Here is a 26914-nt window from a genome sequence, read left to right as displayed (position 1 = left end):
ACTTTAGTGTGAATCACTCATCTGTTTTATTAGCGAGAGTAGAGGTAACTAAAGTGCATTACTGGTTATTAACTAATCATAAAATCCATCCATTTCCTAACGCTTATTTCTTTTGCGGTCGCAGGGGGGCGTTTGTGCCTATCTCAACTACAATCGGGCGGAAGGCGGGGTACACCCTGGATAAGTCGCCACCTCATCGCAGGGCCAACACAGATAGACAGACAACATTCACACTCACATTAACACACTAGGGCCAATTTAGTGTTGCCAATCAACCAATCCCCAGTTGCATGTCTTTGGAGGTGGGAGGAAGCCGGAGTACCTTGAGGGAACCCACACAGCCACAGGGAGAACATGCAAAGATCCCGAGCACCGAATTGAACCCAGGACCTTCGTATTGTGAGGCAGACACACTAACCCCTCTGCCACCGTGGTGCCTTAATCATGAACTAATTCATCTTATTTAGTTGCCATTTTGTTGACTGGGACAGCCCAGGGTATGTTTGGTTGATTCAATTTAGATTAAAAAGACGGTTGATGGGTGTGATGATTGCAAGGCATTTTTGTTCTTTCTTTATTAATAACAGAAAAAGTTAATTGATAAAACATTACAAATGATACCCAACCCTACAATAAATTTTAACCATGAGGGAGATAGTGTTCTGTTATTTGGCAATTATAATGTAATTCAATTGAAAAAAACAGAATACAACCGTCTTGCAAGGGTTCTCAGAGATCATGCATTGCAGAGATAGTGAAGGAGATGAGGATGGCATGACAGTGACACCCCAACATGGAAACAAGCAAAGTTCCAAACAATGGCAAAATTGTGATTTAAAAGCGTTACCACACCACCAAACATAATTGTTGCAATATTACAGACTTTGAGTGTTATATCAACTGGCAACGTTTATTTTCTTTTTTTTTAAAAACAAAAACAAACAGAGATAAACGTGTGAACATATATTATTGTCAATACTGAACAACTAAATTTCCCAAAAGGGGAACTATACTTTTTGGGGAATTTTGCCTATCATTCACAATTTTTATGTAAGAAAAGAACACATATGTTTTTTTTGTTTTATGCATTGTAAATAGTAAATACAGGAGCTATGTGGGTTGCTCTATTCTGCCTATAAAAACCCTAAAACCATCCAAACACCTCCATTAAGTTTTTATATACATGCCATAAGTATATATGTAATGTAGTAAAAGCACATTTATAATAACATGTAAAAGTTACATATTTTGCTAATTTATTTAAAAGAATGCATCACAACCTTCACTTAAAAAAACCCATCACTGATTAATACTTACTGCAGACTTCATGAGAGCCAACAAACATGATTTAAAAATCACTTACTGTACAATGTCTGCTGTCATTAGATTTGATGGAATCTTGTTATAGTCCCGTTAGATGAAGAATTACTCATATTTTTCACAAAGAAAAGGTGGGTGTAAACACCTTTTCTTTTATGTCGTTCTCGCCATTACCGGATCTAAATTGGCTGTCAAAATGTACCAACCTAATCCTTCTACTATCCAGGTGAAAGGCATTTTTTATGATCTACAATAAACTTCCACAAGCAAGATAGGGAGGAAGCAGCTTACCACTCGATGATGTCGTTATAGGCAAACCCACTTGTGGCGCTGCTATAATGGTTTGTCTGCGTTAGCGCTTATAATAACCGTATCACTAATACTTTCACCACAAAATATTCAAGGCACAAAATGTAAATTAGTATTGCTAGCGGTTTCTACATGGTTATTTATTGTTTTTTTGGGGGGAGGAGTAGAGGGCCTTCCATTGGCTGCGCTAAGCTGACTTTTTTTTACAAGTTAGAATGCATAAAAAATAAAATACAGCCGTCGCCATGTCTCGCAAAAAAGTGCAGTTCCCTTTTGAAGCAAAAAACTGGTTCAAAGAGAGCTGAAACCTACAAACTGTCAGGGATTAATACAATCTTAAAAAATCCCAAAAACAATATACAGTACTATGATGTGACACATATCTGTTCCCTATAAAAAAATACTAGATTTTTGCATGAATATTTGGCCATTTAAAATGGTGTGTAGACCGTGCATAAATACTGTTAAAATTTTTTTTTTTTTTTTTTGAGAAAAGGCAATTCGAATCTTTAAAAAGTTCTAAGACAGGATGAAAATGTGTGGACTCTGAAATGTCCATTTGAATTTGTTTTATTGTACCAGAATAACCCAAAAAAGCGGCAGGCATACATTTGTATCCTGCCCAGTGCACACTGAGTGTGGAGCAGCAATTATAATTTGGTCCATGAATAAATCAAGTGAATACAAAGATGATTCTATGCTCCAAGAAAAAAAATCAAACTAACATTAACAAATAAGTTACATTAATGATTTATAGTTTACCCCTTTTCAAAGACATGAATAGTTAATACTTTTTTTAATTGGATCACGATACTATACAATCAGTGGTTCCCAAAGGGGTCTCTGCAATTACAGGTGGGCCCAAACGAAAAAAACAATCCAAACAGACGAAGAAGGGGAAAAAAACACTATATCTCGGGCAGCAAACAAAAGAATGGTTGCATGTTGGAAGAGGATCTCCAGCAAAACGTAATACAATTTCAATTGACTTATCAAAATTGTACATCAAGTACTATTAGCATATGACAGCACGAAGTAAACAAAGTTAACCAAACAAGGTAAAACATTTAGTAATGACACATGTATGCACACCCACGTGTTAAGTTGTTCAAAAATAAACTGAGGGAGCTAAGAGGACTCTTTTAAGGCAATGTGCTGTGAGGTTTATTATCACACGAAGATGGGAAGCAGTAGGACCGGACAGTACCGTGATAGTTTAGTAAAGGGGTGGAGGGACACATGCCCAGGACAGCCAAAGCTGTTACAAGCGTGCGCAGAAAGCCAAGACGTGAATGGAAGAGCAAGCCTCAGGAGGAGGAGGAGGATCTCAGTTGCAAGGCTGTGGAAGCTCGACCGCTGTTAAAGGTTTGGTATTCAATAGTTGGAAAATAAAGTTATTTTGATCTCTAGTTATAATAATGGGAGCAAGTAAGATCAGATGTTTTTGGGTGGTTCTTACGGCTTTCACTGCAGCATTAGCTACGCCATCTAGTGGCGTGGAGGCTGAAAATTTTATTAAGCTGGCTATTTTAAGTATAACAAAAAGCAGCTAAACTGCTTGCATCCCAAAAATACTCGCAAGTTAAGGTGCAACTGTGCTTATGTCATTCAATCGAATGCTAATTATTTATTATATTTAATTGTTTTAAATGTATACACCCATCAAAAAAATTATGGTTTGTAATGGGGTACACTTGTGTTACTGTTTCTTAAATGCATTATTCGCTAAAGCCAGTATTACATCATCCAATTTGGATTTTAAAAATCCTAGCAGAATCAGCAGGATAATCAGAGAAAAAAGAAGGACACAAAAGCAATGTATTATTTGGTGAAGCTTAAGGATCATTATTAGTAAAAGTGTGGTTGTTAGCATATACCGGTACCTTGAACACATCTCCTGGACTGACAGGTGTGATTGCGGACTCCAATGCCTGATTATAAATGTTAATTGAACAGAAGAGTAATTAAAAAAAACGTCACTTTCATAATTTATGAAAAAAATAGCAAAAACCTCCTCTTAAAATAGTATTTTCTCACTGTACTTCCAAAGCTTTGGAATAATTGTATGAGGACATTATAGGCAGGTATTATAGTAACTGAGTAATTGTGTGTGGTACTGCCACTGAAACATGGAAATGGAGGATAAAATGTGTCATGGGGAAGCTCTACTGAAATCTGTCAAATTATTGTAATTGAGTACTGCTTAAATCTTACATATGTACCTTAATGGTAACACTACATTTAATGCACTTTATACACAAAAATCAATTTTCTTGGGGGGGGCAGAAAAAGGAAAAAGAGCACTCTTCATTATCGTAATGACTAAACAAAATCGACAACACACAGCCAAATATGGACATGACTTAACTATGAATGTATCAAGAATGTATATTTGGTGTGTCTTTAAGAGCATTGTTAATGTTACCGTATCTTGGATGTTGAAAGTGACTCTGGGTCCGGGAGAGGATGCATCCACACGCACATCAGGGAAGTCATCCACGTCTCCTATTTTTGAACTGGAAGCCACAGGTGGCATAAAAATAATGATCATCAAATATTCCACAACATTGGTACAGTATATACAGTATATTTAACATGATGTGCATGCTTCATTAAATAACATGTTCTTTGCAGTCATTCTACTCATTACTGTAACCTGACAGTCAACGAACAAATCAACTTAGTACACATAATTACTGTGAATGTTGAATATAGATTAGATTAGATAGATAGTACTTTATTTATTCCATCAGGAGAGTTCCTTCAGGAAAATTACAATGCAACAAAAATATTACATATACAAAAACATTTGCTTAATGGATAATTATAATAACTTCTTTACATTTCAAAGCACACTAACATCAATATTTACAAACTTTTAATAAACGACAAATACAAATATAGTAGTGACCTTTGCAACATTAGATGAGTTCAGCAATTTGAAGAGGAACATCATTTTTAAAAATGTTTGCCTATCATTCATAATCCCCATGTAAGACAAGAGCACATATGTTTTTTTCTATTTTTAAGAATTCTAGTAAATGGCTAACAATGCAGCTAATGTGAGTCATCTATTGTGCCTGATAAATCCCTCTAAAAAACACCCAAAAACTACCGACAGTACTCGACTTACATGTCATGACTTGCATATTAACAAACTATTAGCAATATTGTTATTATAAATTCTAACACAGTTACTACTTTTAATTCTGGTTAATAAGGCATGCCTCTGACTAATAATTCATGGATTTAAATGACATGTCCAGCTCTTGGGCGGTATAGCTCGGTTGGTAGAGCGGCCGTGTCAGCAACTTGAGGGTTGCAGGTTCGATCCCTGCTTCTGCCATCCTAGTCAATACCGTTGTGTCCTTGGGCAAGACACTTTACCCACCTACTCCCAGTGCCACACTTCACTTCACTTCACTTCACTTGACCGGCTGGGTAGCACTGGGAGCGGGAGCAGGTGGGTAAAGTGTCTTGCCTAAGGACACAACGGCAGTGATTAGGATGGCGGAAGCGGGGATCGAACCGGGAACACTCAAGCTGCTAGCCTGACTGCTCTGCCCACCGAGCTATGGCGCCCCCCAAGGAAAGCACGAGTTTGCAGTGACCACTTTGTTTCAGGTTTGTTTAATATATATTTTAAAATACTTTACTGGTTTAGTATTTCCCAATGAAGTGTTATCTTGATATTGTTTGTATCTTATTTTTAACAAACAGAAATCAGAAAGTCAGGATGAATGAAAGTTTGTTGGAAAATATATTTTTACGTCTCCCCTCTTGTTTATTTTGTACACAAATGTGTCAGTGTTCATAGGACAACAGGACAAAAATCAAATATGGTGATGATTAACTAATTGTTAGTTTGGAAATGCAGTCACGGGTGTCAAATAGTGCTACTAGTCGCTGTTTGTTTACATAGGAGTGTCCTCACAAGAGGCAAAGTTAAACCATGAAATGCAACCTTTCCCGAGCAAAAAAGATACATGATTTATATGGGAGAGTCTTGATATCAACTTCTGACCCAGCCACACACAAATAAGTTGTAAGCCTCCATGCTTTTCCTATTTTTCATCTGTTTTGTAGTGTAAAACGACATCTGGAGCGCAAGATAGTTCGATGTGTCTGGGAACTCCACCGACGGGTAATTCTATATATCACTTGAAAAATCCTTGTTTGATAAAGCATAGGGATCTATTCCAATGCATTGTCGGATTTTTTGTTCGTATCTGCTATTTACAGGAAGATCTAGGCCCCTTATGTACTCAAAAGTTTGTGCGCCGCATGCTGCACAACAGCAAGTTTGGCTTGGTTGATCATCTCAGTTTTTCAGTTTCCGGAAGAAGTCACGTGATGGAATACAACTAGCAATAGTAGAAAGGTTGTGGCTCTAAACTTAGAAGTTGGTCAACTCTGACTTTCAACTTAGACCCGGAGATTTTGAGATGTATGTTTGTGCCCACCTTTAAATTAGTTTTTTTATTTACCTGTGTGAGGATTATTCATCATCTAAACATACGCACATTCCATCAGTCGACATTTCAGTGAAAGCAGACATTGTTTTGATTGTTTTATTATATTCGTAGTTTGTATTTCTTGTTTAGCACTGAGCAATATAGTTACTTGCTGGATCTGCTTAACACCCAGCGGAATGTGTTTATTACCACAGTTCATATATATGTGTATATAAAACGTTGTTGGAGGTTTTTGGATCTTATCTTCCTTGTTAGCCACATTGTACTTGCCACATATAAATTAGAATGAAAAAAAAAAAAGACATGCTCTTGTCTCACATAAGGATTGTGAGCGATAGACACAATTCCAAAAAAGTGCAGTTCCCTTTTAAATGATTTATGTTTTGATGGTCTCAAATAACTGCACACTTTAGTTGTTGCTGCCAAGCAGGGAATTTTACTTTGAATCCATGTCTATAAAACACATCTACTTAACATTTCCACATACAAAAGATAAAAATGCAAGTTTCTTCACCATCAAATATTTGATACTGGATTAGTTATGCCCATCTCTAGTCATTTCGATAATTTGATTGACTTGAGTGCGTTCTATTGCTAAACATTACCTCTGTCTGTCCATTCTTTTTAAAGGTGGTCGGCCTGCTGCCGAGATGCTTTTAGAGCGGTTGTAGCTTGGTTTGTAGCCAAGACCCCACTTATCCTTTAGTGAGGCCGCCTTGCGGAGACGGGGGACAAAAACAAAGTATATGAAACACACACTAGTGTTATTCTGGAGTAAGGACTGTGATAAAAGCATAAAGCTGTGAGAGGACAACGTACCCTCATACTGGAGCGACGCAGCTTTTTTCTGACATCTCTCCTGATGTCGTTGACAGCCACCGACTCTAGTTGCTGATAACGCTGAATCTCCTGGTTTATAGTGCCCTCACTTGCCCCCAGTTTCCTAAAGAGTTTTCACAGAGACTTTTATAAAGACATCTTCACAACTCTACGGTCTTGTGGTTTGACTTCACGCAAGCACTTAAAGACTGTATTTAATGGTGACATGTACACTATGTAGTGTGTGAATAATTAAAAATATGAGGTGACAATGTTAATCGGAATCAGCTTTATAGCCCAAGTATGTTGGACACACAAGGAATTTGATTTGGTACACGGCTCTCTTTGTCCAATGTATGAAACAAATAAAAATGCAACAACTAAGAGAGAGCAGAGTCCGGCGGCGGCAAAGGTACATCAAGTCATGTGGGGTGTACACTAAAAACACGTGGAAATGCAAATACGCCACGTGGAGGTTTTATTTTTTTGTGCAATGTGGTGGGTATCATTTAGAGAAAGTTGCATTTGGTTCATTTTGGTGCTAAACTAATAGTACCACCATGACATTGATGGTACAAATGTAGTACAGGTAAAAATGTGGTACATTCAGTGTTACGCTTCTCATTAATGTATCACATAAAAATACAGCGGCAAAGATCCAACTTAAATGCTCAAGCGGAAAGTTTCGTTTTAATCAATCTCAAAACATACAGACTGAGCAACCTGCTAGAAGTGCTGATTGGGTTATTGTGCAAGTAACATCTTGTATGTAACTTCAGTTGGCCAAATTAATACAAACCCCGTTTCCATAAGAATTGGGAAATTGTGTTGGATGTAAATATAAACGGAATACAATGATTTGCAAATCCTTTTCAACCCATATTCAGTTGAATATGCTACAAAGACAACATATTTGATGTTCAAACTGATAACACTTTTTTTTTTTTTGCAAATAATAATTAATTTTAGAATTTGATGCCAGCAACACGTGACAAAGAAGTTGGGAAATGTGGCAATAAATACTGATAAAGTTAACGAATGCTCATCAAACACTTATTTGGAACATCCTACAGGTGTGCAGGCTAATTGGGAACGGGTGGGTACCATGATTGGGTATAAAAGCAGCTTCCATGAAATGTTAAGTAATTCACAAACAAGGATGGGGTGAGGGTCACCAATTTCTAAGAAAATTGTCGAACAGTTTTAGAACAACATTTCTTAACGAGCTATTACAAGGAATTTAGGGATTTTACCATCTACGGTCCGTAAAATCATCAAAAGGTTCAGAGAATCTGGAGAAATCACTGCACGTAAGCGATGATATTACAGACCTTTGATCCCTCAGGCGGTACTGCATCAAAAACCGACATCAGTGTGTAAAGGGTATCACCACATGGGCTCAGATTTACTACATAAAACCACTGTCAGTAACTACAGTCGGTTGCTACATCTGTAAGTGCAAGTTAAAACTCTGCTATGCAAAGCAAAACTCATTTATCAACAACACCAAGGTACGCCGCTGGCTTCACTGGGCCCGAGCTCATCTAAGATGGACTGATGCGAAGTAGAAAAGTGTTCTGTGGTCTGATGAGTCCACATTTCAAATTATATTTGAAAACTGTGGACGTGGTGTCCTCCGGAACAAAGATGAAAATAACCGTCCGGATTGTTATAGGCGCAAAGTTGAAAAGCCAGCATCTGTGATGGTATGGGGGTGTATTAGTGCCCAAGGCATGGGTAACTTATACATCTGTGAAGGCACCATTAATGCTGAATGGTCCATACAGGTTTTGGAGCAACATATGCTGTCATCCAAGCAACGTTACCATGGACGCCCCTGCTTATTTCAGCAAGACAATGCCAAACCACGTGTTACAACAGCGTGGTTTCGTAGTAAAAGAGTGCGGGTACTTTCCTGGCCCGCCTGCAGTTCAGACCTGTCTCCCATCAAAAATGTGTGGCGCATTATGAAGCGTAAAATACAACAGCGGAGACCCCGGACTGTAGCACGACTGAAGCTCTACATAAAACAAGAGTGAGAAAAAATTCCACTTTCAAAGCTTCAGCAATTAGTTTCCTCAGTTCCCAAACGTTTATTGAGTGTTGATAAAAGAAAAGGTGATGTAACACAGCGGTAAACATGCCCTTTCCCAACTACTTTAGCACATGTTGCAGCCATGAAATTCTAAGTTAATTATTATTTGCAAAAAAAAAATAAAAGTTTATCAGTTTGAAGATCAGATATATTGTCTTTATAGTGCATTGAATATGGGTTGAAAATGATTTGCAAATCATTTAATTCCATTTATATTTACATTTAACACAATTTCCCAACTCCTATGGAAACGGGGTTTGTATTGGAAGAAACAATTAGCAAATATATTTGTAATGAAAATCTTGCATCACCACAATTGTGTACAAACTTTCAATTTTCTGCGAAAGTTTCAGGATATTTTAATGCAGAGACGACAGAGTAAGTACTGTAGAGATCATTCTGAACGTACAATATTATTTTAAATCTTTAAAAACAGTAATCTCCAACCACCAATATCAGGCTGCGGAGAGATGTGTTTGAAATTATATCCATTTTATTTTGAGAAATATACCCATTTCCTCCTGTACACCACACTTGATTGAGCCACCTCCATGATTGCGCATGATTACAGTAGGCTTGCAAAACAAATTGCAGGGTAACAAGGACAGGTGTCCCACTGGTTCTGCATTTTAGTTAGTTGATTTTGGTGTGATAATACTGTAGTTATTGGTGTGTAACGCCTAAACTGCAATTGTTTTACCTCATGACACCGTCACATCACTACCTTCCCCCCTCTCCCCAATTACAGTAAGCTTGTTGCCATTAGTTTAATTAATCATTCTAATCGATTGCTAACCCTGTCAAAATGAATGACAGGGATGAACACCAAACACGTTTGGATAACATTCTAATCAAAGAAAACATGTATGGACAGAATAAACTGAACAATTGTAAAGTCGGACTTTTACTTGAGATCATCGATGACCTTGGCCTGTTCGTTTAGCTCTCTGATGTCCACTACCCTTTTGGTAAACTTCCTGCTACGAGCATCGATCCCCATCACCATCTGCCTTCTGGGATCAATTGTCTCCTGTAGGGACAAAGAAATGTTACAGCAATGGTAAAAAATAAACTAAAACTCAGCTTGAAAACATGTCCAGTCTCTGCCCGTTAGATGCTGGGAACATCCCAATGCCTGATGAATTTGTTATTTGTCGTATTAGAATTCAATCAAATTAAATCAAATACAACCAACCGTATAATATGAGGCATAATTAACAAAACAAGGGACACCAAATCCACCATCACCAATAAAGTAGAGAGAAAAAAGATTGGAAATCTTTCATACAATTGTGCAACACTGATTTATGTCATTCATGATTACAAATTGCAGTACATTTTCATGAGAGGGTCAGTGAGAACAATTGCTAAGCAATACTATTTTGAATTAGGACTATATATATATATATATATATATATATATATATACATATATATATATATATATATATATATATATATATATATATATATATATATATATATGTATGTATGTATGTATGTATGTATGTATGTATGTATGTATGTATGTATGTATGTATGTATGTATGTATGTATGTATGTATATATATATATATATATATATATATATATATATATATATATATATATATATATATATATATATATATATAAAATCATAATATACAGTATATATCTACTTAGGTGTAGTAATGCTTAGAATTTTGCAATCCACAACCCTCAGACAGAGAAAAGTGCCATCTTAGAAGTGATGGTATCATCCCAGAAAAGAGTTAAACGCTTTGGCTTGCTACATACACAGGCCCAGGAGAGAGGTCTTTCTGCCCGGTCACTTCCCGCACGAAGGCGGGGACCGGTACAGTTTAAGTAGTCGGCTGGGACAGATACGCTCTGAGGTCTGGGACTGAGGCCCAGGATGTGGTTTACCAGACGTTTCTTTAATGTCAGCCGTGGGCTGTACTGGCTCTCTGGACTCTGCAGGGACATGGCATGGACAAATGAATGGACAGGAGGACAACCCCATGATTCCAGTCTTCTAGATGTAACCTTGAGTCCTGATGTTCTTTTTCAGATTAAAGGTGGTTGGTTTTCTACATTCTCTATATGTTTAGATGATACATTAAAATAACAGTTTGGTTTTGAAAATGAGGAAAATGTGAAGCCATATTCAAGGACTGTACCTAGAGCAGGGGTCGGCAACCCGCGGCTCTGGAGCCGCATGCGGCTCTTGGATCACTCTGATGTGGCTCAGCAGCATACTTTAATACTATGCTATCTGAGTGCCGACCCGCTACATCTTGTGTGCGGCGGCTCCTGACTCAACGCTCAAGTGACTGCAAGGCATACTTGTTCAACAGCCATACAGGCTGCACTGAGAGTTATGATATAAACAACTTTAGCACTCCTACTAATATGCGCCACACTGTGAAACCACACCAAACAAGAATGACAAACACATTTCGGGAGAACATCTGCACTGTAGCACAACATAAACACAACAGAAAAAATACCCAGAACCCCCATGCATCCTTAACTCTTCCGGGCTGCAACAGTAGTGCTCAGCTATTTTATGGACCTACTGTTAAAAAAACTTTTCAATAATCATCTATCTGACAGAGTTTAGTGGTTTTAGAAATCTACTGCAAAAATTTTAGTATTTTTCAAGTTTTGTAACTGAACTGAACTTGGATTTAGTCCACTGGTTGCCAATTGATTCGCTCTGCTCTAACAGTACTGCAATTCTTGTATGTCCCACTTTTCCGAGGATTCAGTTCTCAACAAAAGTGTTCACAAAAATGTTGCCTCTGTTTTTATACACCGTCTCCGTACGTACAACCAAACATCGCACGTAACAAACTTGTCCAATTATCCACATATCATGTTGCAGAATCAAGTGTCCAAAGAAAGAATTCCACGCGTAGGTGACAAGGTGTTTTTTTTTTTAATGATTATGACTGCAAAATTGGGCACAAGAATGTTGCATGTGATAGCACTTTGATAAAGAAGGTGAGAAAAACTATTAATTCAAGAAAGGACTCGCAGCAAAGTATGGCTCTCCCTTTCCACTCCTCTCATTGCCGTTTTCCCCCAAAATTTTAAATGTTGACTTATCGACTTTAATTATAAGTATTTTGCCTGGTCTTCAGTATGTAAAACCATTTTGTGTTATTTAGTGTGGGTGTCTGGAACAAATTAATTTGATTTACATAATTTCTTACAGGAAAAAATGTTTCGGTTACCGAATGATTTGTCTATGTCAGGGGTCGGCAACCTTTACCACTCAAAGAGCCATTTTGACCCGTTTCACAAATTAAAGAAAACCATGGGAGCCACAACATTTTTTGAAATTTAAAATGAAATTACACTGTCTAATCCCCGTCTTACCCCCACAATTTCCCCCTCCTTTTTTTCTCTATCCCCTCCTGCTCCGGCCCGGCTGCACAAAATGATAATATAAATACATTTAATAAAGTCAAATACAAATAAAGCAAAAAGAGAAGAATCCTACACTTCTCTTTTGTACAGTAAATCTGAACAGCGGATATGGGCATCTACATCAACTGTATGATTTGCCTGAGAAGCTGGACAGGACAAAAAATAAAATAAAAAATAAAATACAAGAAAATAAAATAAAAAAATAAATAGAATGAAATAACACTACATATAAAGTTTTTTGTTTTTGTTTTGTGCTATATATTAAGAAACTATTATGGGTTACATTTATGAAATCAATGAACGACTGCAGAGAAAATTAAATTAAATTTATGCATCCAACAAAACGTTTTTAACTCCGAAAAAGACTTCAGGTTGAAGGTTAAGTAAAACACTTAATGTCTATTGAATTCCTCCTTGTAGTAATGAAAAAACAAAACGCTGAACTTAAATTAACCACTGGCAGAGAACCAAAAATGGCGTCCTCTCTCTCTGTGCCGTCATCCTTTTACTGGCGCCGTGCAGTCAGCTGCAGCTGCCAACCTAAATAATAAAAGGTATTTTTCACTGAACAATTAAAAAATGTGAAAAAATGCAAAATTATAGGAAATTAAAATATTTATCATACTTGGTCAATGTGATTTCTGATCTTGAACTGACAGCGTCTCCTCATCAGCTCTGTATGAAGTCACCTTTATCTTCCCACAGGATTATAAAAAAGCTCTCATCTGAGGCATGTGTGATGTTGTTTTTTAATAAAGATCATGTTGGAGAACACCTGCTCACATATGTGGATCGAAATATCGACAGGACTCCAAGGGCATACTTTTTCATGTTCACATAAAAGTCGGGGATGGCGTTCCAAGTTTCGAACACAAGTTTGTCTGGCTTGGGGAGGTTTTCAATATCACACCATTTGTGATTCTGAACAACGGCTTTATAGCGTGAAACATCTATGAAGTCCGCTGTCAGGCGCTTTAACTTGGACACCCACATGACACATGTCTTTGTCGGCGTCTCTGTCCTGCAGCAGCTGCCAGCTGATGCAGGACGAAGACGCGCGCGGCACGTCCCTAGATGTGCGCGGCCGTGGGCGTGTCCCGAGGTTTGACAAGCAGAGCGCAAGGATGAGGGCGCGAATGCACCCTGGCCGTGACAAGCTGAGCCGCATCAAGTGGTCGAAGAGTCGCATGCGGCTCCGGAGCCGCGGGTTGCTGACCCCTGGTGTATGTCTAAACTTTTGGAACAGGTTACTAAGTTACCACCGTACTGTAAATGTACAAAACCCTAAACCAGTGAAGTTGGGACGTTGTGTAAATCGTAAATAAAAACAAAATACAATGATTTGCAAATCCTTTTCAACCCATATTCAATTGAATGCACTGCACAAACAAGATATTTAACATTCGAACTGGTAAACTTTTGTTATTTTTAAAAAAAATTAGCTTATTTGGAATTTGATGCGTGCAACGTGTTTAAAAAAAGCTGACACGTGGCAAAAAGACTGAGAAAGTTGAGGAATGCTCATCAAACACTTATTTGGAACATCCCACAGGTGAACAAGCTAATTGGGAACAGATGGGTGCCATGATTGGGTATGAAAGCAGATTCCATGAAATGCTCAGTCATTCACAAACAAGGATGGGACGAGGGTCACCACTTTGTGAACAAATGCGGGAGCAAATTGTCGAACAGTTTAAGAAGAACATTTCTCAACGAGCTATTGGAAGGAATTTAGGGATTTCACCATCTACGGTCCAAAATGTCATCAAAAGGTTCAGAAAATTTAGAGAAATCCCTGCAGGTAAGCGTCAAGGCCGTGACCTTCGGTCCCTCAGGCAGTACTGCATCAAAAACCGACATCAGTGTGTAAAGGATATTACTACATGGGCTCAGGAACACATTAGAAAACCACTGTCAGTAACTATAGTTCTTCGCTACAACTGTAAGTGCAAGTTAAAACTCTACTATGCAAAGCGAAAGCCATTCATCAACAACACTCAGAAACGCCGCAGGCTTCGCTGAGCCCAAGCTCATCTCAGATGGACTGATGCTAAGTGGAAAAGTGTTCTGTGGTCTGAAGAGTCCCCATTTCCAAATGTGTTTGGAAACTGTGGACGTCGTGTCCTCCGGACCAAAGAGGAATAGAACCATCCGGACTATTATAGGCACACAGTTCAACAGCCAGCATCTGTGATGGTATGGGTAACTTACACATCTGTGAAGGCACATACAAGCAACGTCTTTTTCATGGACGCCCCTGCTAATTGCAGCAAGACAATGCCAAACCACATTCTGCACGTGTTACAACAGCGTGGCTTCGTAAAAAAAAGGGGGGACTAGACTGACCTGCCTGTAGTCCAAACCTGTCTCCCAATGAAAATGTGTGTCACATTATGAAGCCTAAAATACTAAAATGGAAACCCTGGAGCGTTGAATAAACTTAAGCTATATATATCAAGCAAGAATGGAAAAGAATTCCACCGGAAAACCTTCAAAAATTGGTCTCCTCAGTTCCCAAACGTTTAATGAGTGTTGTTATAAAGAAAGGCCATGTAACACAGTGGTAAAAATGCCCCGGTGCCAACTTTTTTGCAATGTGTTGCTGCCATTAAATTCTAAGTTAATGAATGTTTGCAAAAAAAATTACGTTTTTCAGTTCAAACATTAAATAGCTTGTCTTTGCAGTATATTAAATTGAATATACGTTTTAAAGGATTTGCAAATCATTGTATTCTGTTTTTATTCACGATTTACACAACTTGCCAACTTCACTGGTTTTGGGTTTTTTATAAGTAATATTTCCATTGGGGATCCTGTGACTAAATTTAAATAGGAAGCAAAAAATTTGGGTATGTTGAGGTATGTATTTGATCTTTTACAGCATGTAGCTGTGAATTTTATTGAATTTTAGATTTTTGTATTACTTTCAAGTGCTTTTATCGTTTATTGTATGTCGTATATAAATATTCATTTTTATTTTTTCCTTGCTTTCTGGTGTTCATTTTATGGTTTAGCAACGGCTCAAATTTATTTTATTTTTTTTTCTCTATCAGGAATGGAGGAAATACATCTGTTTTTTCCAGAGGCGTAGACAACAACTACAGCAACTTCAATAACCCACACAAAGCAAATATTGACTAACCAAGTGGATGGTGGGTGAAATATTGTCAACTTCATCTTCATCTGAAAGGTCCGCCATGTCGACAGAGTTGAGGTCGCCAATGTCTTCTACGTCATCCTCTCCTGTCAGTGATGTCAACGTATTTCCAAGAGCATTAAGGCGCTTGCCAATGTTGGGGTCCATGTGGACGTCAATGCCACACATTTTCCAAAGCACATTCAGGGTCCAGGTACCAGCACTGCTGCTCTCTGAGAGAAGAAAAGCAAGGATGCAATTAATCAGGGGCAAGGGTCAAGGATGGAATTAATATAAAATAAAGTCAGAATTGATCAATTTTTAATTGACTTGGACTTGCCAGCAGAAGGCTGTCCCGTGGTCCTGGAACAAACTTCATATGTACCATCAGGGACAATACCTGAGTACACATGACAAACACACATATCCGAACCAATATTTCGTCAAAAAACAAACAAAAAAACATGACATTGACAGTCGGAGGAGATCGCAAAGTGCTTTCACTCACAAGCATTCATGACTAGATCGCCATGGATTTCAGGCTTCCAGTCATCCCAAGAGGTTTCAAAGCCCTCTGCAAAGCGTATGCAGAAATTCTTGAAGTGGCCTTTGCTAACCAAGGATTCAGATGAGCAGGCGGTGATCAACGTGCTTTCAATTGTCAAGACAAGAGCTGAGCCGGTGTCAAAATCTATGGTGTGGTTTGCCTGGTGGTAAACCAAGAATTTGGGATGTGTTACTTGGAAGTACACAGAAACATACTTATAGTAGAATTGACTGCAGGCTGGCAGCACTTTACTTTGCTAAATACTTAGTACTTTGAATATTGGACTACTATAGCAATACAAAAAGTTCATTAAACAACCAAAAGCTACGGTGGAATGTTACCAATTTTTTGTCAGGTGGAATGTTACATTTTATGAATGCAAAAACATTACACATATTACCTACATATCTGAATACAAAACCTTGAGTCAGATCACAATGTCAAACTGTTTAAGCAAATCAGGATAATCCCATGCAGAAATTCTGGGAATTTAAAGGGGAAATGCACGGTTTGGAATTTGCCTATTGTTCGCCACCATGAAAGACAAGAATAGAAGAGGATTTTTAACATATACAACTTGTCTCGCTCTGGGTGGCTAGCAGTGCAGCTAATGGTAGCAATCAATTCTACCACGATATAACTATAAAAATGCATTCAACAATATTTCATTTAAGTTATGTAACCTGTACAATAGGCAAACTGTAGCAACATTGTTATGTATGAGCGTACACTGAGGACCTTTTTTTTTTAGCGTGCTATGGTGTTAGCCGTAGTAGCTAACTACAGCAAGAGATAAGGTAGCTTCTACGTCAACACGAAACACGTTTGAATGGGTAATGCACAACACAATGCGATAAGACCCCAATCTGTGCTGACTGAAAAACATGGACAATCATTTTACAGTTTCTGTAAAGTATAATACTGAATAATACTACAATACTGTTCATTGACTACAATACTGTTCATTTAATGACTGTAAATAATGTAAAAACAAGGGCTTAAATAAGTCATACTGTTCCATTACCATTGTTCATACTACTGTCACCACTCAACTGCCAAGTAACTGTAGACACCTTAATATTTGTCGCTTCCTTTACTGTAAAAAATGTAAAAACAAGAGTATAAAGAAGTCATACTGTTCCATTACCTTTGTTCAAACTACTGTCACTACTCAACTGCCAAAGAACTGTAGACACCTTAATATTTGTTGCTTCCTATACTGTGTATACTGTTATACTATTTTATCTTGCACTGGTACTGTATTTGACTACTGTACTTCTACTTGTACTGATATCTCTACCATAACTACTTTCACTTATTGAGCAACTAATTGCTTTGTAATTAATGTACATCAGTGTTATTCAAATTTTTGTACTTTGGTATTTAGTGTATTAGATTCAGCAACTAATGTTTGGATCCCACTATACGCAATATCTGAAGAGCATGGAAAAAAGCATTTCACTGTGGTGTTCTCTGCATGTGATGAATAAAACTTGAAACCTTGTATTAGCCCACATTTCATGTTTTGTTTGTACACAGCTAGCCAGACAGCACATGCTGTCTGTCATGATAGACGCATGACGTGCTGCGTGTATCATGATCAATATTAAAGTTTGACTCACTCGATGGAGTAGCCAGCTTGACAGTTTGGTCAAAAGGGCCAGGGACGTTTTTTGCGGTCAATTATGGGTAAGCATGCTATTTATGTCGAAATAGCTTGGCTTCAATTTCAACATTTTGCAGCTTTGCTTCACTTTCACCTCACTCTATCGGCTTCCATATCCTCCAACATCTCACTCGTCCTTCGTGGTCGCTTCTAAAAGCAGTAGTTCATTCTCCATGAATTTAGATTAAAAGGAGATAAGGTTGTAATCCTCATTTGTCCAAAAATAGTCATCTTTGTTGTTTGTTACCAAGTCGGCCATTATTAGAACGCACACAAGCGTTTTGTATCCGGACGTGGAACACACATTGATGTACGCTGTTATGGAAACGGAATTAAATGTGCCAAAGAATTAGTCCCAGCATTGGTTAAAATAAACAAATTATAATAAATATTTTAAATATTACAAATTGTTATGAATGGTTCTATTACTAGATTATATATAGACTTGCAGTGTGTATAGAAAACTCCTCAAGATGGTTTTGAAGTTGTTTTAGACAGCTTTGAAGGCTACAACTGTGACTCCCATTAGCCGCATCTTCCAAGCGTTTTATCATTATCTTTAAAATCCATCCATTCATCCATCTTCTTCCGCTTAGCCAAGGTCGGGTCGCGGGGGCAGTAGCCTAAGCAGGGAAGCCCAGACTTCCCTCCCCCCAGCCACTTTGTCCAGCTCCTCCAGGGGGATCCCGAGGCATTCCCAGGCCAGCCGGGAGACACAGTCTTCTCAACGTATCCTGGGTCTTCCCTGTGGCCTCCTACCGGTCGGACGTGCCCTAAACACCTCCCTAGGGAGGCGTTCGGGTGGCATCCGAACAAGATGCCCGAACCAACTCATCTGGCTCCTCTCAATGTGGAGGAGCAGCGGCTTTACTTTGAGTTCCTCCCAGATGGCAGAGCTTCTCACCCTATCTCTAAGGGAGAGCCCCGCCACCCGGTGGAGGAAACTAGGAACGTAGATCGACCGGTAAATTGAGAACTTTGCCTTCCGGCTCAGCTCCTTCTTCACCACAACGGATTCATACAACGTGCGCATTACTGAAGACGCCACACCAATCTGCTTGTCGATATCATGATCCACTCTTTCCTCACTTGTGAACAAGACTGCGAGGTACTTGAACTCCTCCACTTGGGGCAAGATCTCCTCCCCAAACCGGAGATGGCACTCCACCCTTTTCCGGGCGAGAACCATGGACTCGGACTTGGAGGTGCTGATTCTCGTCCCAGTCGCTTCACACTCGGCTGCGAACCGATCCAGTGAGAGCTGAAGATCCCGGGCAGATGAAGCCATCAGGACCGCATCATCTGCAAATAGCAGAGACCTAATCCTGCAGCCACCAAACCAAATACCCTCAACGCCTTGACTGCGCCTAGAAATTCTGTCCATAAAAAATATGAACAGAATCGGTGACAAAGCGCAACCTTGGCGTAGTCCAACCCTCACTGGAAACTGGTCCGACTTACTGCCGGCAATGCGGACCAAGCTCTGACACTGATTATACAGGGAGCGGACCGCTACAAAGAGACAGTCCGATACCCCATACTCTCTGAGCACTCCCCACAGGACATCCCGGGGTACACGGTCAAATGCCTACTTCAAGTCCACAAAGCACATGTGGACTGGTTGGGCAAACTCCCATGAACCCTCAAGGAACCTGCCGAGAGTATAACGCTGGTCCACAGTTCCACGACCTGGACGAAAACCACACTGTTCCTTCTGAATCCGAGGTTCGACTATCCGGCGTAGCCTCCTCTCCAGTACACTCGAATAGACCTTACCGGGAAGGCTGAAGAGTGTGATCCCAGGATAGTTGGAACACACCCTCCGGTTCTTCTTCTTAAAGAGCAGAACCACCACACCAGTCTGCCAATCCAGAGGTGCTGCCCCCGATGTCCACGCGATGCTGCAGAGTCTTGTCAATGAAGACAGCCCCACAGCATCCAGAGTCTTAAGGAACTCTGGGCGAATCTCATCCACCCCCCGGGGCCTTGCCACCGAGGAGCTTTTTAAGTACCTCGGCAACCTCAGCCCCAGAAATAGGAGAGTCCACCACAGATTCCCCAGGCACAGCTACCTCATAGGAACACCTGTTGGTAGGACTGAGGAGGTCTTTGAAGTATTCCCTCCACTGATCCACAACACCCGCAGTCGAGGTCAGCAGAACACCATCCCCAGTATACACGGTGTTGACATTGCACTGCTTCCCTTTTCTTAGGAAGCGGATGGTGGTCCAGAATCGCTTCGAAGCTGTCCGGAAGTCGTTTTCCATGGCTTCCCCAAACTCCTTCCATGTCCGAGTTTTTGCCTCCGCGAGCGCTGAAGCCGCACACGGCTTGGCCTGTCCGTACCTGTCTGCTGCCTCCAGAGTCCTATGAGCCAAAAGAACCCGATAGGACTCTTTCTTCAGCTTGACGGCATCCCTCACCGCTGGTGTCCACCAGCGGGTTCTAGGATTACCGCCTCGACAGGCACCAACCACCTTGCGGCCACATCTTCAATCGGCCGCCTCGACAATAGAGCTACGGAATATCGTCCACTCTGACTCAATGTCCAGCGCCTCTCTCTTGACATGTTCAAAGTTCTTCCTGAGGTGGAAATTGAAACTCTCTCTGACAGAAGACGTTCCCAGCAAACCCTCACAATGCGTTTGGGTCTGCCAGGTCTGTCCGGAATCCTCCCCCCACCATCGCTGCCAACTCACCACCAGGTGGTGATCGGCAGAAAGCTCCACCTCTCTCTTTACCCGAGTGTCCAAAACATGAGACTGCAAATCCGATGACACAACTACAAAGTCGATCATGGAACTGCGGCCTAGGGTGTCCTGGTGCCAAGTGCACATGAGCTAAAAGAATCCGATAGGACTCTTTCTTCAGCTTGACGGCATCCCTCACCGCTGGTGTCCACCAGTGGGTTCTACGATTACCGCCACGACAGGCACCAACCACCTTGCGGCCACATCTTCAATCGGCCGCCTCGACAATAGAGGTACGGAATATCGTCCACTCTGACTCAATGTCCAGCGCCTCCCTCTTGACATGTTCAAAGTTCTTCCAGAGGTGGGAATTGAAACTCTCTCTGACAGAAGACGTTCCCAGCAAACCCTCACAATGCGTTTGGGTCTGCCAGGTCTGTCCGGAATCCTCCCCCCACCATCGCTGCCAACTCACCACCAGGTGGTTATCGGTAGAAAGCTCCACCTCTCTCTTTACCCAAGTGTCCAAAACATGAGACTGCAAATCCGATGACACAACTACAAAGTCGATCATGGAACTGCGGCCTAGGGTGTCCTGGTGCCAAGTGCACATATGGACACCTTTATATTTGAACATGGTGTTTGTTATTGACAATCTGTGACGAGCACAAAAGTCCAATAGGGTTCAGATCCGGGCGGCCATTCTTCCCAATCACGCCTCTCCAGGTTTCACTGTCGTTGCCAAAATGAGAGTTGAAATCCGCTAGTAGAACGAAGGAATCACCCGGGGGAGCACTCTCGAGTACTCCCTCGAGTGAATCCAAAAAGGGTGGGTACTCTGAGCTGCTGTTTGGTGTGTAAGCGCAAACAACAGTTAGGACCCGTCCCCCCCACCCGAAGGCGGAGGGAAGCTACCCTGTCATCCACCGGGTTGAACTCCAACGTGCAGGCTTTGAGCTGGGGGGAAACAATAATTGCCACCCTAGCCCGTCGCCTCTCACTGACGGCAACGCCAGAGTGGAAGAGAGTCCAGCCCCTCTCAAGAGAACTGGTTCCAGAGCCCTTGCTGTGCATCAAAGTGAGTTCGACTATATCGAGCCGGAATTTTTCCACCTCGCGCACTAGCTCAGGCTCTTTCCCACCCCCAGTGAGGTGACGTCCCACGTACCAAGAGCTAGCTTATGTAGCCGAGGATCGGACCGCCAAGTGCCCTGCCTTCGGCTGCCGCCCAGCTCACATCGCACCCGACCTTTATGGCCCCTGCTATGGGTGGTGAGCCCATTGGAGGGGGGACCCACGTTGCCTCTTCGGGCTGTGCCCAACCGGGCCCCATGGGGACAGGCCCGGCCATCAGGCGCTCGCCATCGTGCCCCACTTCCGGGCCTGGCTCGTCCGGGCGAGGGAAATCTGGATCCTTGATTTGTCTTCTTCATAGAGGTCTTCGAGCTGCTCTTTGTCTGATCTCTCACCTAGGACCAGTTTACCTTGGGAGACCCTACCAGGGGGCATAGAAGCCCCCGGACAACATAGCTCCTAGGATCATTGGGACACGCAAACTCCTCTACCACAATAAGGTGGCAGCTCAGACAAAATTAAAATCCAAAACCAAAAAAAGACGTGTGTTCTTGTCTTTCATAATGATTGTGAACGATCGGCAAAATTCCAAAAAAAGTGCAGTTCCTCTTTATGTTCAAGATGTTTGCTTTTATAAGTGACTTTGGTTATATTGGTACAGTATATTTTTATATATATATATATATATATATATATATATATATATATATATATATATATATATATATATATATAGGAAAAAGCTTGGTGCTATAAAGTGATTGAACTTAATTCCATGTACAGTATATCCAATCAGATGTAAAGACCCACCTTGAAAACCCCCTCAGACACCACCACCATTTTTGGTTAGCATTTAAGGCCTTTGAAGTCACTACTGTTTAGAATTTACAGTGTAATTGTAACAGATTCCCTCAAAGAGTGATGATCACAGACAGCCATTGTCCCAACCCATTCATTACAAGGTGGATAAAATGTAGGTTACTTTTTGAGCATTTTTATGCTTGGCTTTTGATTTGCAGGGACCAGATTCAGAGTTGTTGCCCTCTGCACCAGGTGCTTGTCCTTTCTATGGAAATAAGTCATGACATTAAAAAGTACCCAATACATATAGTCTTAAAACACATTAAAGTTGTAGTAGGAGACATAGAACAAATGACATTAGACAACCACTGCTCTGCATCAGAATCATTCCATGACTTGACAACGTTGTGTAAGCATGCAATCATGCTAGCCCACCTCTTCGAATCGTGTCGAACTTTAGCACAAATCAAGGCTGTCAAAAGCACAGACACTAAATGCAGGTGGCAGACCTTGAAGAAACAAAGTTTCTAGCCAGAAATCTATTTGTTTGATCAAAAAATTAAAACAACACCATTTGTTAATTTATAAAATGTTTAAATGTTATTTTCAACGGGGTGGCAGAATCTGTCTCGAAGTTCTGAAACCCCTTTTTGATGGCAGAGTTGAATGATATAGAATAATGATGTCTGTAGGAGTTGCCAGACTAACTGTACCTGTAGCTCAAGATGTCACTAACCAATAACGCAGTGCCAATAACTGAAAAAATGTTTAATATTAATAAATATATATATTAATTCTGTGAATGCTTTTGGAGCACACACTCATTTACTTGTGCCAATCAAACTACGATTTTCCAAGTTCAAACAATTGCAGGAATTCCCCAAATTCCCGGTTTTCCAAAGCCCTATTTTACCTCTTCCTGGAAAGTTTTCTCAGTCCACATTTTTCAACCGTTTTTGTTAATTTCACCTTCAAAACATTCTTCTTAATTGGGACAACGAGTTGTCTTTTTTTTTCATAAAAAAAATCTGGTTTTCCTGAAATTTTAGGAAGTCTCATATACCTATTAAAATTAAAAGTTTTACTACGTCAACATTTTTCAACCGCTTTGAAAAATTTCAACACCAACCCATTCATATCATCTAGAATATCATTTTCAAAAATATTATTATTACACGTATTCTCATTCAAAACATTGGGAAAATATCTCTAAATGTTTAGAATTTTTTTACCTGACTCCGACATTTCAACCATCAAACCACACTGCTCTTCCCATATATCGAACGCAAAACATGTTTTACCTTTCCCAAAATTCCCTGTTTTCCTGGAATTCCCATTAATTTTCTTCCCCATTGACAATGAATGGGAAATATACAATCGACTGCATTTCCCACATATCTCATCTAATTTGAACCGTTCTAACATCCACATATTCCACTCACCATGTTACTATACTAACAACTAACGTGCTAATGGTTGAAAAATGTTGAAATGCATGTTAACTTTTAGCATACTTCTGAGAACGTTTGAATGCTAAGGTTTTTCCTACCTTTTTTTCTCACATTTTGTATGTTTAAACCAGAAAATCAGGGTTTTTGATACTCGGTGCTGTCGTGCAAGTATGATAATAGTTTACGTGCGTTAACATGTTAACTGTTAGCATACAATTTAGGTTAACTTATTTTGCTAATTTAGTATTATTACACTGAAAAATTGTGGTTTGTGATACTCAGTTTCAGGTCAGCGTCAGCTCTTCAACATTTAGACACTGTCAGCATTCAATTGATTCCAACAGTCATTCTACAACCAATCAGCATTTCAGTTAAGCTTCAGCATTGGGGCATTCGCACGCAATTCCTACCTGAATTGCAAATTCTTGTTGATGTTCGTATTCCTACATTACACCATTAATTTTATTTATGTCAGTCGCTCACATTAAAGCGATGTGTGCGATAAAAAATATTGGGTTAAATAGACAGAAAAACTGTCTATAATAAGTTAGAATAACAATTAACTTGGAGACCTCAATTACTGCAAAACACATTTACAGCTGATTACCTGAGATGCGTTGGTAATTGGTAGACAGATGCCCAGGTCATTGACAGTCAGTTGAAGGAAGAGTGTACTGAAGGCTTGAGCTGATGTCTGTTGGATCCCTGGCAGCTTGTCCACCACCTCTTTTGTGGCCACATGAATGTCCTTGTTGAGGGCCAGACGCTGTTCATTCCAGTTGTCATATGCTGCTTTGTAATTCAGCCAGAACAGCACAGCTGCAGAAAATAACCGGGAAAATAAGAAGAACTTTGAAATCTTCATTAACTTACTGTAGAAACAACTGCTTAAAGGGTGACTTGCACTTTTTTGGAATTTTGTCTATCATTCACAATCCTTATGTGAAACAAGAACACATACGGTATGTTTTTCTTTATATTTTTAATTAATTCTAACCCGTAAATAAATGCGTACAAATCACCTAACCATGAAGTAATGGGATTCGCTTTATTCTGCCTCCAAATCGCTCAAGTCTAAAAGAAAAAAGAAACCTACAACGTTTTAAATGCATGCTGTAAGTATATATGTTGCGTGGTAACAGGCACATACGTAATATATAAGTATTTAGGTCATTTGAAGCATTTGGCGGTGTATTCATTTAACAGAGGCATCACAACGTCCACTTTTTTTTTCAACAACAATTAATAATGGCAGACTTCAAGAGATCCAATGGCTACTACTTTAGGACAAATAATGATCTATATTCTGAGCTTGAATATAAGGAAGATGAGCTCCAACTTTTAGAAGCTGAGTGCTAAAGGGGAACGGCACTTTTTTGGGGGAATTTTGCCTATGGATCCCAATCATTATGAAAGACATGACATCAGATAATTATCTTTAATTCCGAGGATGTCGTAGTCGTAATGGTTTGTACAGTCCTTTGAGACATTTGTGATTTAGGGCTATATAAATAAACACTGATTGATTGATTGATTGATAATGCCTTTTAACTGGTAAATAAAAGACCAGTTACAGAAGAGTCAATGGGAGCTCCTCTATTTCGCTCATAAAATCCAATAAATAATCATTTAAATACCACCAACACAACTTAATTTGCATTTTGTGACTTGAATATTAACCAGTATTAGTGATATTTAATTATTATAAGCGTGAAAGCATATAAACTATTAATAGTACACCGTGATCACTACCATGTGTACCCATGTTTACATCATTGAGTGGTCTGCTGCTTTCTCACTTCCTTGCTCCATGGAAGTCTATTCTAGATCATAAATTATGCATCTCACCTGGATAGGAAAAGTCTGAGTAGGTATTTCGACAAGTCGGTACACTTGGACAGCTATTTAGAACCCGAAACTGGCGAGGATGACACGAAAAGCTGGAATTTAGCACATATAATAACAATATCGCTAATAGTTGGTTAATATGCACATCACAACATATAAATGGGGTATTGTTGGCGTTTTTTGGATGCAATTATGGTCGCAATAAATGACTCCCATTAGCTTGAGCCATCTTGTAATTGCTGTATATTACAAATCAAAATGCATAAAAAAAGGCCAATTTGTCCTTGTCTTACATAGAGTATATGACTAAAAGGAAATTGAAGTAAAAATGCAGTTCTCTTTTAAAAGAAAGACAACATTTGACCAGGTCACAAATAAAAACAGCAGATTCCCGCTATTAATGAACAGCGAAAATTATATTTATAAAAAAAAAAACATTTACAAATTCTTAACTGTTATCCAGTATACCTGTCACAATTGATACATGTTTAACTCAATTTTAACCAATACATAATATAATGTATTGTACAGTACATAGCTTGTAAAAGCATATTCTAGGGCAGGAAAATGTTAAAATAAATTCATTTAAACTTAAACAGTACCCTCTGCTGGATTAACAGTTGGACTCCTCCGGCCCAATTTGGAGATTGCGCCATCAATCAAGATTGCATTAAAAAATATTCATCCATCCATTTTTCGACTGATTTTCCCTCTTGGGATCGCGGGGGGTGCTGGAGCCTATCTCAGCTACATTCTGGCGGAAGGCGTAGTACACCCTGGACAAGTCGGCACCTCATCGCAGGGCCAACACAGATAGACAACATTCACACTCACATTCACACACTAGGGATGATATAGTGTTGCCAATTAACCTATCCCAAAGGTGCATGTCTTTGGAGGTGGGAGGAAGCCGGAGTACCCGGGAGGAACCCACGCAGTCTATTTTTACAATTTGAAGTAGTTTGAAAAAATCCATGAATATGCAGTGGAGGGAACACTAAATGATAATATAAAACTGAACCTCTATCAAATGCCACGGGCTGGGCAAACACGATCGGCCTGTTGAGTGTGATGAGAACAGCCTCCTTGTCAGATGAGCCACTGATCTCTTCCTGCAGAGCATTTCGCAAACCTATTCGGGTCCGAAAGTATGCCACTTGGTGGAAATCTGAGCCAGCCTCTTCATACACCTGTCATGAAAAGTGGGTCAGTCATCCAGTGGTGGAGGAGAAAGGAGCCGGAAGACGTCAGCTAATTGGAAATAGG

At 39.9% G+C, this 26914-nt stretch overlaps 1 protein-coding gene across 1 annotated transcript in view; it reads right to left on the bottom strand.

Moving 5' to 3' along the window:
- kiaa1109 (KIAA1109 ortholog) overlaps positions 1-26914 on the bottom strand; it is a 236469-nt gene that overhangs the window by 63280 nt on the left and 146275 nt on the right. Inside the window, exons 59-67 of the mRNA XM_061895057.1 lie at positions 26670-26838; positions 24408-24619; positions 16080-16278; positions 15912-15971; positions 15578-15804; positions 9927-10048; positions 6924-7047; positions 6710-6819; positions 4055-4145 (exon numbers count right to left, since the gene is read on the bottom strand). Coding sequence (XP_061751041.1) covers positions 4055-4145; positions 6710-6819; positions 6924-7047; positions 9927-10048; positions 15578-15804; positions 15912-15971; positions 16080-16278; positions 24408-24619; positions 26670-26838 — 1314 coding nt within the window. The remainder of the gene's footprint in view (positions 1-4054; positions 4146-6709; positions 6820-6923; positions 7048-9926; positions 10049-15577; positions 15805-15911; positions 15972-16079; positions 16279-24407; positions 24620-26669; positions 26839-26914) is intronic.

The sequence above is a fragment of the Nerophis ophidion genome, linkage group LG03 (genome assembly GCF_033978795.1).
Source record: "Nerophis ophidion isolate RoL-2023_Sa linkage group LG03, RoL_Noph_v1.0, whole genome shotgun sequence".
In the NCBI taxonomy this organism is placed as follows: Eukaryota; Metazoa; Chordata; class Actinopteri; order Syngnathiformes; family Syngnathidae; genus Nerophis; species Nerophis ophidion.
Note: the sequence above shows the minus strand (reverse complement) of the source record. Positions and strands in the feature narration are given on the sequence as shown.